Genomic DNA, 12,799 nt, shown 5'->3' on the forward strand with positions numbered 1-12,799 from the left:
GCTGCAGTTCCTCTCTCCACTCCCATGGTTGTGTGGCTCAGCATCTCTGAACTGCTCAAGGTACACACAGAGTCAGCTGCATGAGTGAGCCTGGCCACAACTTCCTGTTGATGGCTGCAATTCTTCAGATTTATTGACAAAACATGGCTATTCTCAAGGACAAAGGCTTGGAATGAGACCTACCAGCACGATAGGGACAGCATATTTCAGCATCACTGACTGTACAGTGAACCTCTCATTATCCAGGGCTGTCACAGGCCGTGACAGAGCCATTTCCAGGCACCACCTAAAAAACAGAAAACAGCTGGAAATTTCAGCAACCAAGACCCTAATCCTTCACTTTCCTTGGGTATAAACCTCCTAGCAGAGCTGATCAGAACACTGTGCTCAGCCTATGCTATGAGGGAGGGCTGTCAAAAGAGAAGCCAATATCTACAAAAAGAGTGAGGAACTTAGCAGGGTAAATTAGCAGTATTGCCAAGAAAACTTCTCAGGTCTCCTCACCTGCTTAGCAGGAAGGCAGCAACAAGGACACAGACAGCTGGCTAGGCACTGTGCCCCACATTTAACCCACCTGACATTATCGATTATTGGGGTTTTCAACACACGGAAGAGACGATAGAGCTGAGGATTCTGAGGTCCCTTCTTCACTTCTCCCCTTGGGGAGGGCGGGGGTGAGAAGGGTGGAAATAGATCTCCAGGCTCCAGAACTATGTGCTCATCATCCTAGAAGAAAGGTCAGAGAGCCCAAAGGCTCGTGTTCAAGTATGTCTGGTTATTTCATGAGAATTGGCATTTGGAGTGAAAGTTACAATTAAAACCACCAAAGGTAATTTTCAAGCTTTAAACTTTTTCTAACCTTCTTCAAGCAGTAAAATCTTTGTATAGATCTTGTAAGTGAGTAGTTAATTTACTTCTACATCAGGTATTTTATATTACCTTCTTTTATAACAAATCAGTAGTAAGGAGAAGGTCAAAGCAGACAAACTTTACTTCTGCACATAAAAAGCAGGATAAAGGATGAGGTTTGTATGTCATATTATCCTACTGGATAGATTCACTCCACTTATATTTAGCAGCACATTACATTTTCCCCTTGACCTGAGAGAGGAGGAAATATGGTGCTTTTGTATAATATTAGTGTCTCCTGTCCAGTGGGTTTGGGAGTTCATGGAGAAGATGCAGCCTGGCTAGCTATGTGCTGTCCTTGACTGAACTGGAATTTCAAGCTATTTTCAAGGTCAGAAGAAACCAAACACTCCAATAATTTGTACTCTGGGAATTAAAGTATTAGCATGAAAAACCTGGGAAATAAATTGTTACAGGCCAGGGAAATTACACAAGCAAGTTACCTTAATGCCTCTCAGAGAAGCAAATGATTCCTGGCCTGGCCTCAAAGCCACAACATCTCCTTCTACCAAGAGGCTCACGGGCAGGTTGACAAGATGCCCATCCCTGTAGGCCCAGTGAAGGGACCAGGATGGGGCATAAGGCATGTGAAGGTCAGGGTACATGGAGTCTGGCCATTTCACCTCTTTGCCAAGTGTATCTGAAAGCACAAACGTGAAAGAACGAAGCGGTAGCAATTCTGGATTTACATCCTGTAGTGGTTGAGTGGTTGTAAGTTCCCCAATGCTAAGTTCAGCCCATTCCCATGGTCTCTTATCATCCCCCTCTTCCTCCTTGATGGCTTTTCCCTTCTCTCTCCACTCAGTATTAAAAACTAAACAGTCATTTAAAAACTTGTACAACAGAAAAGCTAAAGGCTGTCCTTAAAAACTGCCCCACTGAAATGAACTGCCCCCTCAGGTCCCAAAGCCCCTGCTGAGAGGATGCTCATGCACAGAAATTTATTTCCTTCTGCTCCGTGTTGTGGTACAACCCCATGTGTTCTCCCCTCCTCATCTGCTGCAAGGCAGATATTTTTGTAAGGATAGGAGGATTTGAATACTCCAAAGCACAGCCATAACAGACGCCCACCTGCTAACACACAGCTTGGAAGCACATGGCCACATGACAGCTCAAAATAACTATTTTACAGGACAGGCATGAGGAGAACACACTTCCCACAGCCTGCTTCTGTGCAACACGGGGGAAGGTTAGCAAGCTTAATTAGGAATGCATGTGATCAGGTTTGGGGAAAGATTCTATGGGTGGAAAACACAAGTGCAAATGGGACAGATGAAGGAGACCTCACCATTTATCTTATCAACGATGGTCTGAAGCCTCCTCTCCACCTCTCTGCACTTCAGCCTCTCTTGACGCCCGATCATGAGGAGATCCAAGAGGAGCAGGAGGAAGAGTGCCAGTGCATTGACTATCTCAGCACCTTGGCTTCACACAGCAAAACAGGAGGAAGCAGAATGCACATGAGGTTTGAGTAAACAAGCAGAATACACTGCCAGACACCCACAGAGATAAACACTCAACTGCCTGGTTGTTTATTTCCACATTTCACAGGTTCATGGCTCAAAAAGAAACACATGATCACACTTCTTTAGGATAAAGACACCAGAAAGGTCTGAAAGGACCCATAATACAAATATGGCCAATGCATGTATAGCACACTAACTTCTCCCATGAGCCACTAACTTCTTCAGTTTCACAATACTTCCTAACTATGATAGTGCCTTAAGAGTCTTAAAGATCTAGGAATGCTGTAGGGAAAAAAAACAAAAAACCTCAGTGTCTCCTATTAGAAATAGATATAAGGTCTATTAGAAGTAGAATTAAGTTGGCTGAAGTTCTGTGAAAGGGATTGATAGGCAATTACCAGTGTGACTACGCTGACACCTGGATATCTGGACAGAATGAGAGACAACACTTATGTCAATCACAGACAGTACTAAGATGATATAAAACCTCCACCTTGCTTCAGTTAAGCAGCACAGGAAGCTTTGCTCACCTCCCCTGTGGCTGGCTCCCATAGCAGCACAGCAGCAGCAGCACTGCCAGCAGCATCAGAGACGCACCAGGCCAGTGGAAGCAGGAGCAGCGGTTACCATGGTACAGGAAACTGCTCCTCCACACCTCCTGCAAAGGGAGAGCAGCAGACAGTCAGCACTCATGGAATACAGAGCCAGACATTTGGAAAAGCAGAGTGAGAAAGGGTGAAGACAGCAGCTGGTGCTCCAGGGAGAACAGAACTTTGCAAAAGCCCTGAACATGACACAGAGCACCCCAGATCCTTTGTGTGAATCCTTCAGCACCAGTGCATACTCAGCTGGTGAGTCTGGGTGAACACTCTCTGCTTTTCTCTTGACTCGAAGAATGAAAAGCCTTCTGTGCCAGGCTGTCCCATTGTCACTGACCAACCAAGGAACACTTTCAAGCTTCTGCATAAACACTGGCACTTTGTATTCAACACACATCCCAGGCAAACACAGTGGACAAGGGGAGACTGTTGAGCTTCAGAGCTCTTTTATCTCCACCTGAGATGGACCCTCTAAACTCACTGCCCTTAGTGGCTCTTGAAGTCCTGAGATCCTTCACAGGACAAGAGGCATCTTCCCACAGAGCTTTGGCATCCAGGAGAGAAGTGCTCACAGAAACTCACCCTTAGATTCCTTGCTTTGTTCCCAAGGACTTCAAAATCCCAAATTCTACACCCGGACATTCTGGGGGGGAATGCAGCCAACTTCTGTTTAGCCCTCATCTTTACTTTGAGAAGGGAAGACCAAGTGCCCAACTTGTGCTGTTTGGTGCCTCACCTTCCATGAAGTCCCTTTTTTCCTTTCCTTCTGATGGCCCTCCAGCAGTGCTGACAATTGGTCTCTCAGGATCGTGAGGGCTTTCTTTGTGGTAAGACCCAAACTTGAGGTCATCTCATCCTGAGGTGCCAGAAAAATAAACTGGTTAGTGCTTCCGTATTTTCCTTTTAGGCTTTTTCCTGGTGGCTGACAGAGCATGTGGCTGTGAATGTCCTGCACTCATCACCAGCCTGATTCTCCATTTTCCTGAAATCATCTTCCCTCCTGTGAACTTTAGACTGCTGGCTGGAATTAGAGCACTTAGATAGTATCAAGTAAACAAACCGGTCCTGACTGTGCTGATAAATACTTTATCAAAGTACAATACCAAGTCATTTCTGTGAAACAAGATCTAATCAGTAGAGGCTGAGGACAATACAAACAGAGGTTATGCAGGCTTGAACTGGTATCAGCTTGTAGAGACAACAGAACACGGTTATGCTAGAATTTTAATGATACAGGATGAATTTTGCTAACAATAGTAAAAACTAAGTAGTAGAATATCTGCAATTCAAAACAAGAGTGGTACAATTTCCACAACTGCTTGCTACAGATTTTTGTTTGTGAGTCCTGCCTCTGTGGCTACTTTGGTGCATAAGCTCCCAGATTTAAAAGCTAGGCCGTAGATCAGTTCAGGACCAGACATGACCCCGCCATCAACTCCTCCTTTTATGAGAGCAAACACTGGAGTTTTAAGTGCTGAACTGCAAGGGAGACATTTGGACTTGCAGGAAGCAGAGAGTTCGCAGCACTGCTCCCTCAGTGCTCATCAAAGAGGCAGCAGTCCCAAAGGACACATCCCAGGAGTGTGCCATATGGAAAACGCTGCCATAAGATGTTGGTAACAACAAAGTGGGGTAAACACCTGCATTTCTGGGCCAGGAGTATGAGCACTTTCCTTTCTTTCAAATCACAGATTGCAGTGAGGTACTGTGGGCACCAGATCACTGACAGCACATCAGCAGGGAAGAACAGGCAGGCGTCCATCAGAGGGCTACAGTAGGGAACTGCTAAATAAAAGTTCTCATGGGCATTTCATGTTTTAATACAAACAGACTGAGCATGTACAGCACAGAGGATATCCTGCATATAGAAATGTTCATGTGTGTCTTACTGTGCCCAGAGTACAGAACTACTGAACACAAGCAGGCAGGAAGTTTGTCCCTCCTGTCCCCAGCAGTGTGACACAGCTGGAGCTCAGGTAGGAGCTGCAGCTCTTCCTGCTCTCGGAGCCCTTCCCAGCCCTGCCAAACCCACCGTGGTCTCAAACTGCAGCAGTTCTGCTCCTCAGGGGCTGCTTGCACACACCCAGCTCTGCAAGTGCAGCTTGGCTCTGATCTACTCTTCCTGTTCCTTAACTGCAAGGTTTCGTGATGAACATTTACTGCAAACTAATCTTGGACTTCAGACTCATTTGCATTGATGGTCTAATCCAAAACTGTAACAGTGTTGAGGAACAGAACGTAAATTCTCTTTCAAATACTATCTACCACACACACACACACACACACACACACACACTCTTCCCACCTATCAGGGACAGCCTGAAACAGCAAATTCTGTCCAGGCAGAGTCCAGCAATGCTGCTTTAGCTGCACTTTCACAGAACTAAAAATAATTCCGCTGCAGTTTTCATTCTCTGTGTCAGTTTTAGGAATAGAGGAAGCAGTTCTGTGTTGTTCTTGGAAGCAGCCCAGGTAACATCAGCACAGAACTAAACATAGGAGTGTCTCAAAGACTCCCAGAGGAGAAGATGGCAGTGGAGCTGGCACCAGCCGTGCTGCTGCACCACAGAGTGCTGCAAACAGGAGTGTCTGAGAACAACACCGAGCAAGGGATAATCAGGCTTCTCTCTCTTGTCTGACTGCTGCCTGTCCAGGGCACAGCAAGGCACCCACAGGTGTATAAATCCTCCCCAGCGTGGGAAAAGCAGATAAATAAAACACACTGAATGAAAGGCAGCAAAAATAATGGGGACTTGAACTGAAAAGCAAAAAGTCTGCTTAGACATCGAACTGGTTCCAGTTCGCTCATCAAGAGCTACAGAAGAAATGAGAGGAAAGCTGTGCTTAATGCCAACATGTACCACAGTCACACAGTGCCTGGAAAGAGAAACTGCCACTGCACAGCACGCAGTGAGCACAAAAAGGCAGCAAATCCAGAGGTAATAAAAAAAGGTCCCTGAAACACTTGCACACCTGCTCCAGACTTTACACAGGAGCTCCCGGTTTGGCACAGTGTCAGTCACAAGATAAGGGCAACCACAAAGGAACGTGGCTGTGGTAGGTGACAAAGGACAAGCGCAGTGTGGCAGGGCTGGGCAAGAGGAAGGGCAGGAATTGTTAAACACCCATCCTGACACTTAGAACGTGGAGTATTCGGCAAAGGGTAAACAAACACTGCATTGCTGTGAGCGAGGGTAGCTGGGGGCACTGGGGTAACCTGCTGTGGGACAGCACCAAGGGGAAGAGCCTGGGACCCAAATGAAAGGGACAGGGAGAAGAGCCACCATGAGCTCCCGGCAAGGGGCAGCTCCAGGTTTTCTCAACAAAAGCTGCCCTGCTGAGTCACCAAGTGCTAATGAGGCATTTTTCAAATGCCCTTAAGGAAACCTTTGGGAAACCCAGGCCTCTGAAGCTGTCCCAGAGGGATCTTTCCAGCCTTTCATCAGCTGCAAGTGCTCTTCCTGCCACAAACCAGAAAGTGAGCACCCCAGGGTGAAGAAGCCGTTCATAGGAGGTGTCAGTTCATTAATAAAACCCTCAACATTCACATCTTTGCTTTGGAAAGTTACAATCAAAGAGAAAGCCGCTAATTTTCCGGTCCAAACAGAAACAGCAAGACACCTTCCCACCCAGCTGCCTCAGCACAGGGCTTCCTCTGAGGAAAACAAAGAAAGAGCAGACAGTAAATTCCAGGTTACAGTGAAAGCAAACCCCTGATGGGTATCACGAGGCATTTTAAAAGGCTGTACTTTCCTTTTGCCTGTGCCTAAAGGCAAAAAGTCCTAAGGACAAAATGAGCAGTTGCTTCCTCCTTTGCCCTGGAGAGCAGAGGAGCCTCTAAGTGCACTTAGGGCTCCTCTGGAGCTGACCCCTGCCCTGGCCATCCCAGCCTCAGTGTCAGAGGCACAGCTGGAGCCAGGTAAAAAGGGGATGAGTGCATCCTTCTGCCTTGGGATGATATCAGGGCTCCCAAGAGTTGTGATCTATGGGATGGCTGTTAGGGGAAAAACAGTGCAGGACATTTCCTTTGTGCATGTGATTTTATTTTCTAGAGGCAATGAATGTGCTGAGGTGTGGACTGGATGGGAAGATGAAAAGATGTGTGAATTTTTCCACTCGTAGTCAATATTCTGCATGTTGAATTACTGCTTAGGTTGTCTGAAAACATTAGGAAAAGAGGATCTGGGATAGATCTTGCAAATGCCCAGGGTTAGGAGCTGGTTTGGCTCTTCAGGAAGGAAATAAGAAGCAGCTCAGAGGCAAGAGTTGAGGAGTCACAGAATCTATAGACTTTTCTTTGCCTTGTCCTTTCAGTTGACCCTCCACAGTTTGACAGGAGTAAATAAGTTGTCAAATACCAGGGATCTTTTTAAATCCATAGTCTTGCCTGGCTCATGGCAAATAGGTTCTCTTTGCCTTCCTCAGGGGTTGCAGGAGCATTTTCAGGCTGATTGGTAGGAAAAGAGTGGTTATTTTCTGATTTTTCCTCCCACAACATGAAGTTGTTCCCGAGCAACACTACCTACCCATGTCTGCTTCCTGCAGCCCACCTTCATCCTCACACAAATTCACCACTGAGCTCTCTTCCTAAAATTCCATCTTGTTCTTTTACACATAGAACCGTTTAAAATTACCTTAAAAGTTCATCAGCCATCTCACACTCTCTGCTACCTGATGAAAGACAGAGGTCTTGCAGCTTCCTTCCAGAGGAACAAAGAAGTAGATCCCAGAATGTGTACAGTGAAATGGACACAAAATATCAATATATTTAAGTCCTCTTGTATTTTCTCACAGCCATTACACATCCATAGTAGCATATTTATTTTTTGTACCAGTAAATGTTGATATACTATGTGCCAAATATTTTTTTTAATAATACAGGAACACAAATATATTCCTTGCTTTCCAGAACAAAGTGGGTTGAATCATCATCCTCCATCCTCAGGATTCAGTCCCTTGCAGAATAAGGGATTCTCACCAAGACTGCTGTACACTTGAGTGTAACTGCCTTTACAAAGACTGTTTAAGCAAATAAGTGAACAGAATACAAAATATTTGCTACAAGTTTCAATTCTCATAGACTGCAGATCCACCCTTCTGATTCAGAGTGGTGGAAAATCCCTGCAAGGCAGTTGTCAGACTGTTTCCCTCTTTCCAGGCTGCACTCACTAGGCTCCTTTTATAACACCTCTACTCAATTGCTTTTCAGATCTGAACAGTTGGAGGTGGGAAACTGGGCAGCAGAATGTTCTTCCTTTTCCTGAGAGCTACTTTGCATTCCTTAGCAGAAAAAGAAGGCAGTTTTTAATTTAACAATGACACTTTGCAGGTGATTAATCTACTTCAGGGATTACACCTCCTGAAATGTAAGCATTATTCACAGCTTCAAAAACACACAATAAGGAGTAACTCCACCAAATATATTTGCATTTATTACTGTAAGTTGAATTCTTGTTTAGGGTTAACTCACAATATGGCACAAAGTGGGGGTTTGGGTCTGATCAGAAAGGATGACAGACATCAAATACATGACAACACACAATTTCTTGGGGCAGCATTTCATACAGCAGCCTAGTGTTAGAGAGGGATTTATTCTTGTTCTAAAGCATATCACCCATCAGGATGATACAGCTCCTGCAGACCTGCAGCTGCTGACTTAGTGCTCAGATTGCCTGAAATGGCTCATCCCTGCTACAGTGACACAGATGGAACGAGCAGAGCCAATCCATCAGTCAGTCTGGGCAGAAACTTCCCTTTATTACCCCATCCTTGGTCCCAGTCTTGTTTTCTGTCTTTCTTGGTGCTCTCCTGGCTACTTTTTCTGAGAGATCAGACTCCCTGAGTCCAGGCAAGAATGCTTCTCTAGTGACCAAGAATGTTTCTCTAACTACATCAGTCATCCCCCCCGACACATTCCTATTCCATGGGATGAATTTTTGATTAAGACTCTGGACTGTCAGGACAGCTGGATTCTCTAATTCCTTCTGCCACTGGTTTCTGCACGACAGTGGGAAAATCAGATACTCCTCTGTGCCTTAGTTTCTCATTCTATGATGGGGCTACCAACTCCCCAGCAACTGTTTTAATTGTGAAGATTATAACATTCACCAGCCCACCTGAATGCTACTGGAAAGCTCAGGAAAAATAAATGTATGTTGATATCTGTACAATTCATGCAGCTCCACCAAGCAGACCATGCTCTGCGGGAACCACTGCCTTTAAACCTGGACATGCTGGGAAAAGCACCAGAAGGCATGAGGAACACAGCTATTAAACTTGGTTTGAATGCACCTAACGTGAGCTTGGCAGCCTCAGCTTAGCTGTTGGTGGTCTCAAATCAAGTGAAACAAGCAGAGTCTTCAGCACAGCAGTGCCCAAGTTAATGGAGAGAGCAGTAGGCAGCACTGTCTCCTCCCTGCCCCATGCAGCCCAGGATGAAAGGCAGCCCAGAGCTCCCGCTGCCCCTGGACAAAAGAACCCCCCCAGTTGGGTAACTGGGTGCCTGCAGGGGCTCCAGTGTGGATGCTTTGAGGCTCACTAACAGGGCCTGCAGATTCCCCCTGCAAAAATACAGAGTTCCAGGAGCTCAGAGCTCTGAGATGTGGCCAAAGCAGCACTCGCCAGCCTGAACCACTGATGCACTTTGCTGTGCACAGGGTCCATTTTAATCCATGCAACAGCATCCACATTTTATGCTCTCCATAAAGCACGGAGAAAAGATGCCAACAGGCACAATCAACCTTTCTACACAGGTAATGCAAAGCCCAGCACTTTGTTTCTCCCCAGCAGCAGAGAAAGAGGCAGATGCTCCCCAGGAAACAGCCCAATTTGGAATTGTACGTTCCTCTGTCTGTCCCTTCATTCCTGTTTGGAGCAACAAACCCCCAACCATAGTTACCTGTCCCACCAGGCTGCTGGCAGGAAGAGGCAGGGTTTATGCAGCACTTTGAAGCACTACACAATTATTAAGCTTTAATTACTGTAATTTAGCCAGTTGCATTACTCCTCCAAGTTCAGAGAGCAGTTAGGAGTCTGTATTTATCCTGGCTTCAACACACAGCAGTGCTTTATGCCAGTGCAGAGCTCCCTCCAGGGAATGCTAATGCCCCCCCACCAGAGGCCAGCAATGCTCAGAAATCCACAGAACTTCAGTACATCTTTCACCCCCTTGATAGTTTCTTTCCCATCCTCACTTCTTCAGCTGAAGACTTTGGGGACCAAAGCGATGATCCAGCCTGGCAGGTACTGCCGGACGGATCCCACAGGGATGAGGAGGTTCAACAGTTACAGATCAAAGCCTATAGAAGCAACAGTCAAATTTAAGCCATGAAGCAGAAGGGCAGCAGAGCAGGAGTCAGCAGCTAAAATCCTGTGTGGATCTTCCTATTGGTCCTGGGGTTAAAACTGCAGTTTAAAACAGTTTCTTTTCCCTGTCACTGCCAAAAACAAGCTATTCCCTAGCTAAAATCATCACTCTCTGTTTCATGTCCTGCCACAACCTCCTTCCCCCAAAACCTCAAAGCTCTTCATGCCCCATCACACCAAGCAGGATGCAGACTGGGGAGGGAGACAGAGAAAGCCATTTTGAAATTAAATGTTAAGGGAGAAGAACTTACTTTGCGGCATTTGCCTTGGTGCGGGATCCATAGATCAGCCTGTTTGAAGAGCATCTGGGCTAAATTCCTGCACCACTTCCCCAGCAACTTGCACTGCTGCTGCTCTCCAAAAATGAGAGAGCAAAGAGGGAGAGGGAGCAAGATTGTGCAGAGCCCAGCGCTGCAGAGAATGAGACAGAAGCAGCAGAGTGAAGCACCAGTCTGCTGATTAATTCAGCCTGCTCCCAGTCACGCTGCAGATCCAGCAAGGAGGCGGCGGATGGGGGTGGGGGATGAGGGATGGAAATAGGGGGAGAAAAAAGCAGAGAGGGAAGAAAGTTTGCCCAGGATAGCACCAGATGTCTGTGAGAATGGTTCATTCATCAGATGGAGCCGACAGAGTGAGGATCCCTGGGCTCGCTGCCTGCAGAGCTGCGTGTGCATGCACAGGAAGGAATGATGCTGACAGACAGGGGTCTGTGCAAAAGCAGATGGCAAATTAGGTAGGACAAAGTGCTATAAAATATACTACAGGAACACCTGAGTAGGCATGGAAAAAGACTAAATTAAGACCAAGAGACCCTGGAATACTAACTGCCCCACAGATGACTCCTCAGCTTTGGATTCAAGCTCAATTAAAAATTACAAGTATTTGCTATTTAAACAAGTCGAGATGGTTACAGGTCCCATCTGAAGTGTTCTCTTGTTGATAAAGAATGCTGCAAAAGCCCCTCTCAGCATCCCATATTCATCCTGAGCCACACAATCTGAACTAATAGGTGCACATAAATTCACCATAGCCATGCCTGCAGCTCCACATTTACCTGGGCATGGCACACAGGAGGCAAAGGATAAGTGACAGGCAAGGGCTGGGTGGAAAAACAACAAAGGGATAGAAAGGTGAAGAAGGAATGAGCCTTCTCTCTCATTCTCATCATTTGCAGGAATGTTTCCTTCCCACTGTTGGAGGGATGCACCTTTATAAGTGAGTTTTTATTTAGCTCCTACTTCAGTGCTGTCCTAATTCTGTCTGGGGCTTCCTAGTTCTGCAGAGCAATCACTAAAACAATTGCTTTCATTCCACACAGAAAGGGTAAAGAACTGGCCCAGACAAGCACCACCTCAATAGCTTGCCAAGGATTACAGCTGGCTGGTACCAAACAGGACAGGCACTGCCAAGGCTTCCAGTCTCAGCATATTGTGCAGCTCTGAAGACCACGTACAAGTGTCTGGACTCACCCACCCCACCTGGACAAGCTCTTCCTTTCCTTTCCTTTTCTGAGATTCAAATGCCTCACTAGGCACAGCCCATATTCTGTGTTTTAAGCAAGAAGGGCAGGCATTAAATGGCCTCAATATTCACAATAAACCCAACACTTGGTCAACACTTATCACTAGTGTGTTGGCACTGAGATACACATGGGTGTGTAATCTCACAAAGCTCCCAGAGCCAAAGCCGAAGGGAAGCAGACACTTTGTAATTATTTAGTGTAACTTCAGGAGAAAGCAGAACAGAGAAAGAAGCAAAACATCCTTTATCCTTCTGTAGGGCATTTTGTTTACTAGACAACAATTTTATACTGAAAAAAACAAGAAAACCTCCTAATGGCACAATTTTTCTTTCCTGCCTGTTAAGGAACTACTCATCTACTCCTTTCAACACAAAGAAAAAAGGAGACAAAAAAGAAAAGATCAACAACAAGACTGGGTAAGAGTGGATAAACCCTCACAATATGCTTGCAAGACCCCTTCTTTATTACAGTGCTTGCTGATCTGTTTCCCATGGCTTTGTACCTTTTGGAGACTCAAATGAAAGTGAATAAAACAACTTGCTTGTGCAATACCAGAAACAATCCTTGTGCTTCATGCAGTTGGAGGTCCCAACCTCTAAACTCCAGCTTTGGTCATGGACACAAATGGCACTGGATAAAATTGCTGCTTCTTGTTCACCCCACTGCTAAGAGACCTTGCTCTAAAGTGTTTTGTGTAGGGCAGTAATTTGTACTATCTAGCTTCCTCCTGATATCAACTGGCATCAGAAATTGCATTTGGATATACACTTGTGCATTAAATAATATAATGAAAGAGCAGAAGACAAAATCTTGGGATCTGAAGATAAAGTGGGTCTTGGCATAGAAGGCTGAGTATAAAGGCAGGGACTGACCTATACAAAATCTGCAGCATAAATGAGAGAGGCCTGTGGAAAAAGGATCAGTTTGTGAAAAAGCCT

The 12,799-nt window shown here is 45.8% G+C and overlaps 1 protein-coding gene across 2 annotated transcripts in view; it reads right to left on the reverse strand.

Moving 5' to 3' along the window:
• Positions 1–12,799, reverse strand: part of TMEM94 (transmembrane protein 94) — a 48,091-nt gene that overhangs the window by 24,769 nt on the left and 10,523 nt on the right. For both annotated transcript variants that reach the window (XM_041486624.1, XM_041486623.1), the window contains exons 3-8: positions 3,711–3,830; positions 2,906–3,033; positions 2,198–2,334; positions 1,353–1,549; positions 575–726; positions 184–286 (exon numbers count right to left, since the gene is read on the reverse strand). In XM_041486624.1, the coding sequence (XP_041342558.1) occupies positions 184–286; positions 575–726; positions 1,353–1,549; positions 2,198–2,334; positions 2,906–3,033; positions 3,711–3,830 (837 nt within the window). The remainder of the gene's footprint in view (positions 1–183; positions 287–574; positions 727–1,352; positions 1,550–2,197; positions 2,335–2,905; positions 3,034–3,710; positions 3,831–12,799) is intronic.

Source organism: Pyrgilauda ruficollis, unplaced genomic scaffold, assembly GCF_017590135.1.
Source record: "Pyrgilauda ruficollis isolate IOZ18807 unplaced genomic scaffold, ASM1759013v1 scaffold77, whole genome shotgun sequence".
Taxonomy (NCBI): domain Eukaryota; kingdom Metazoa; phylum Chordata; class Aves; order Passeriformes; family Passeridae; genus Pyrgilauda; species Pyrgilauda ruficollis.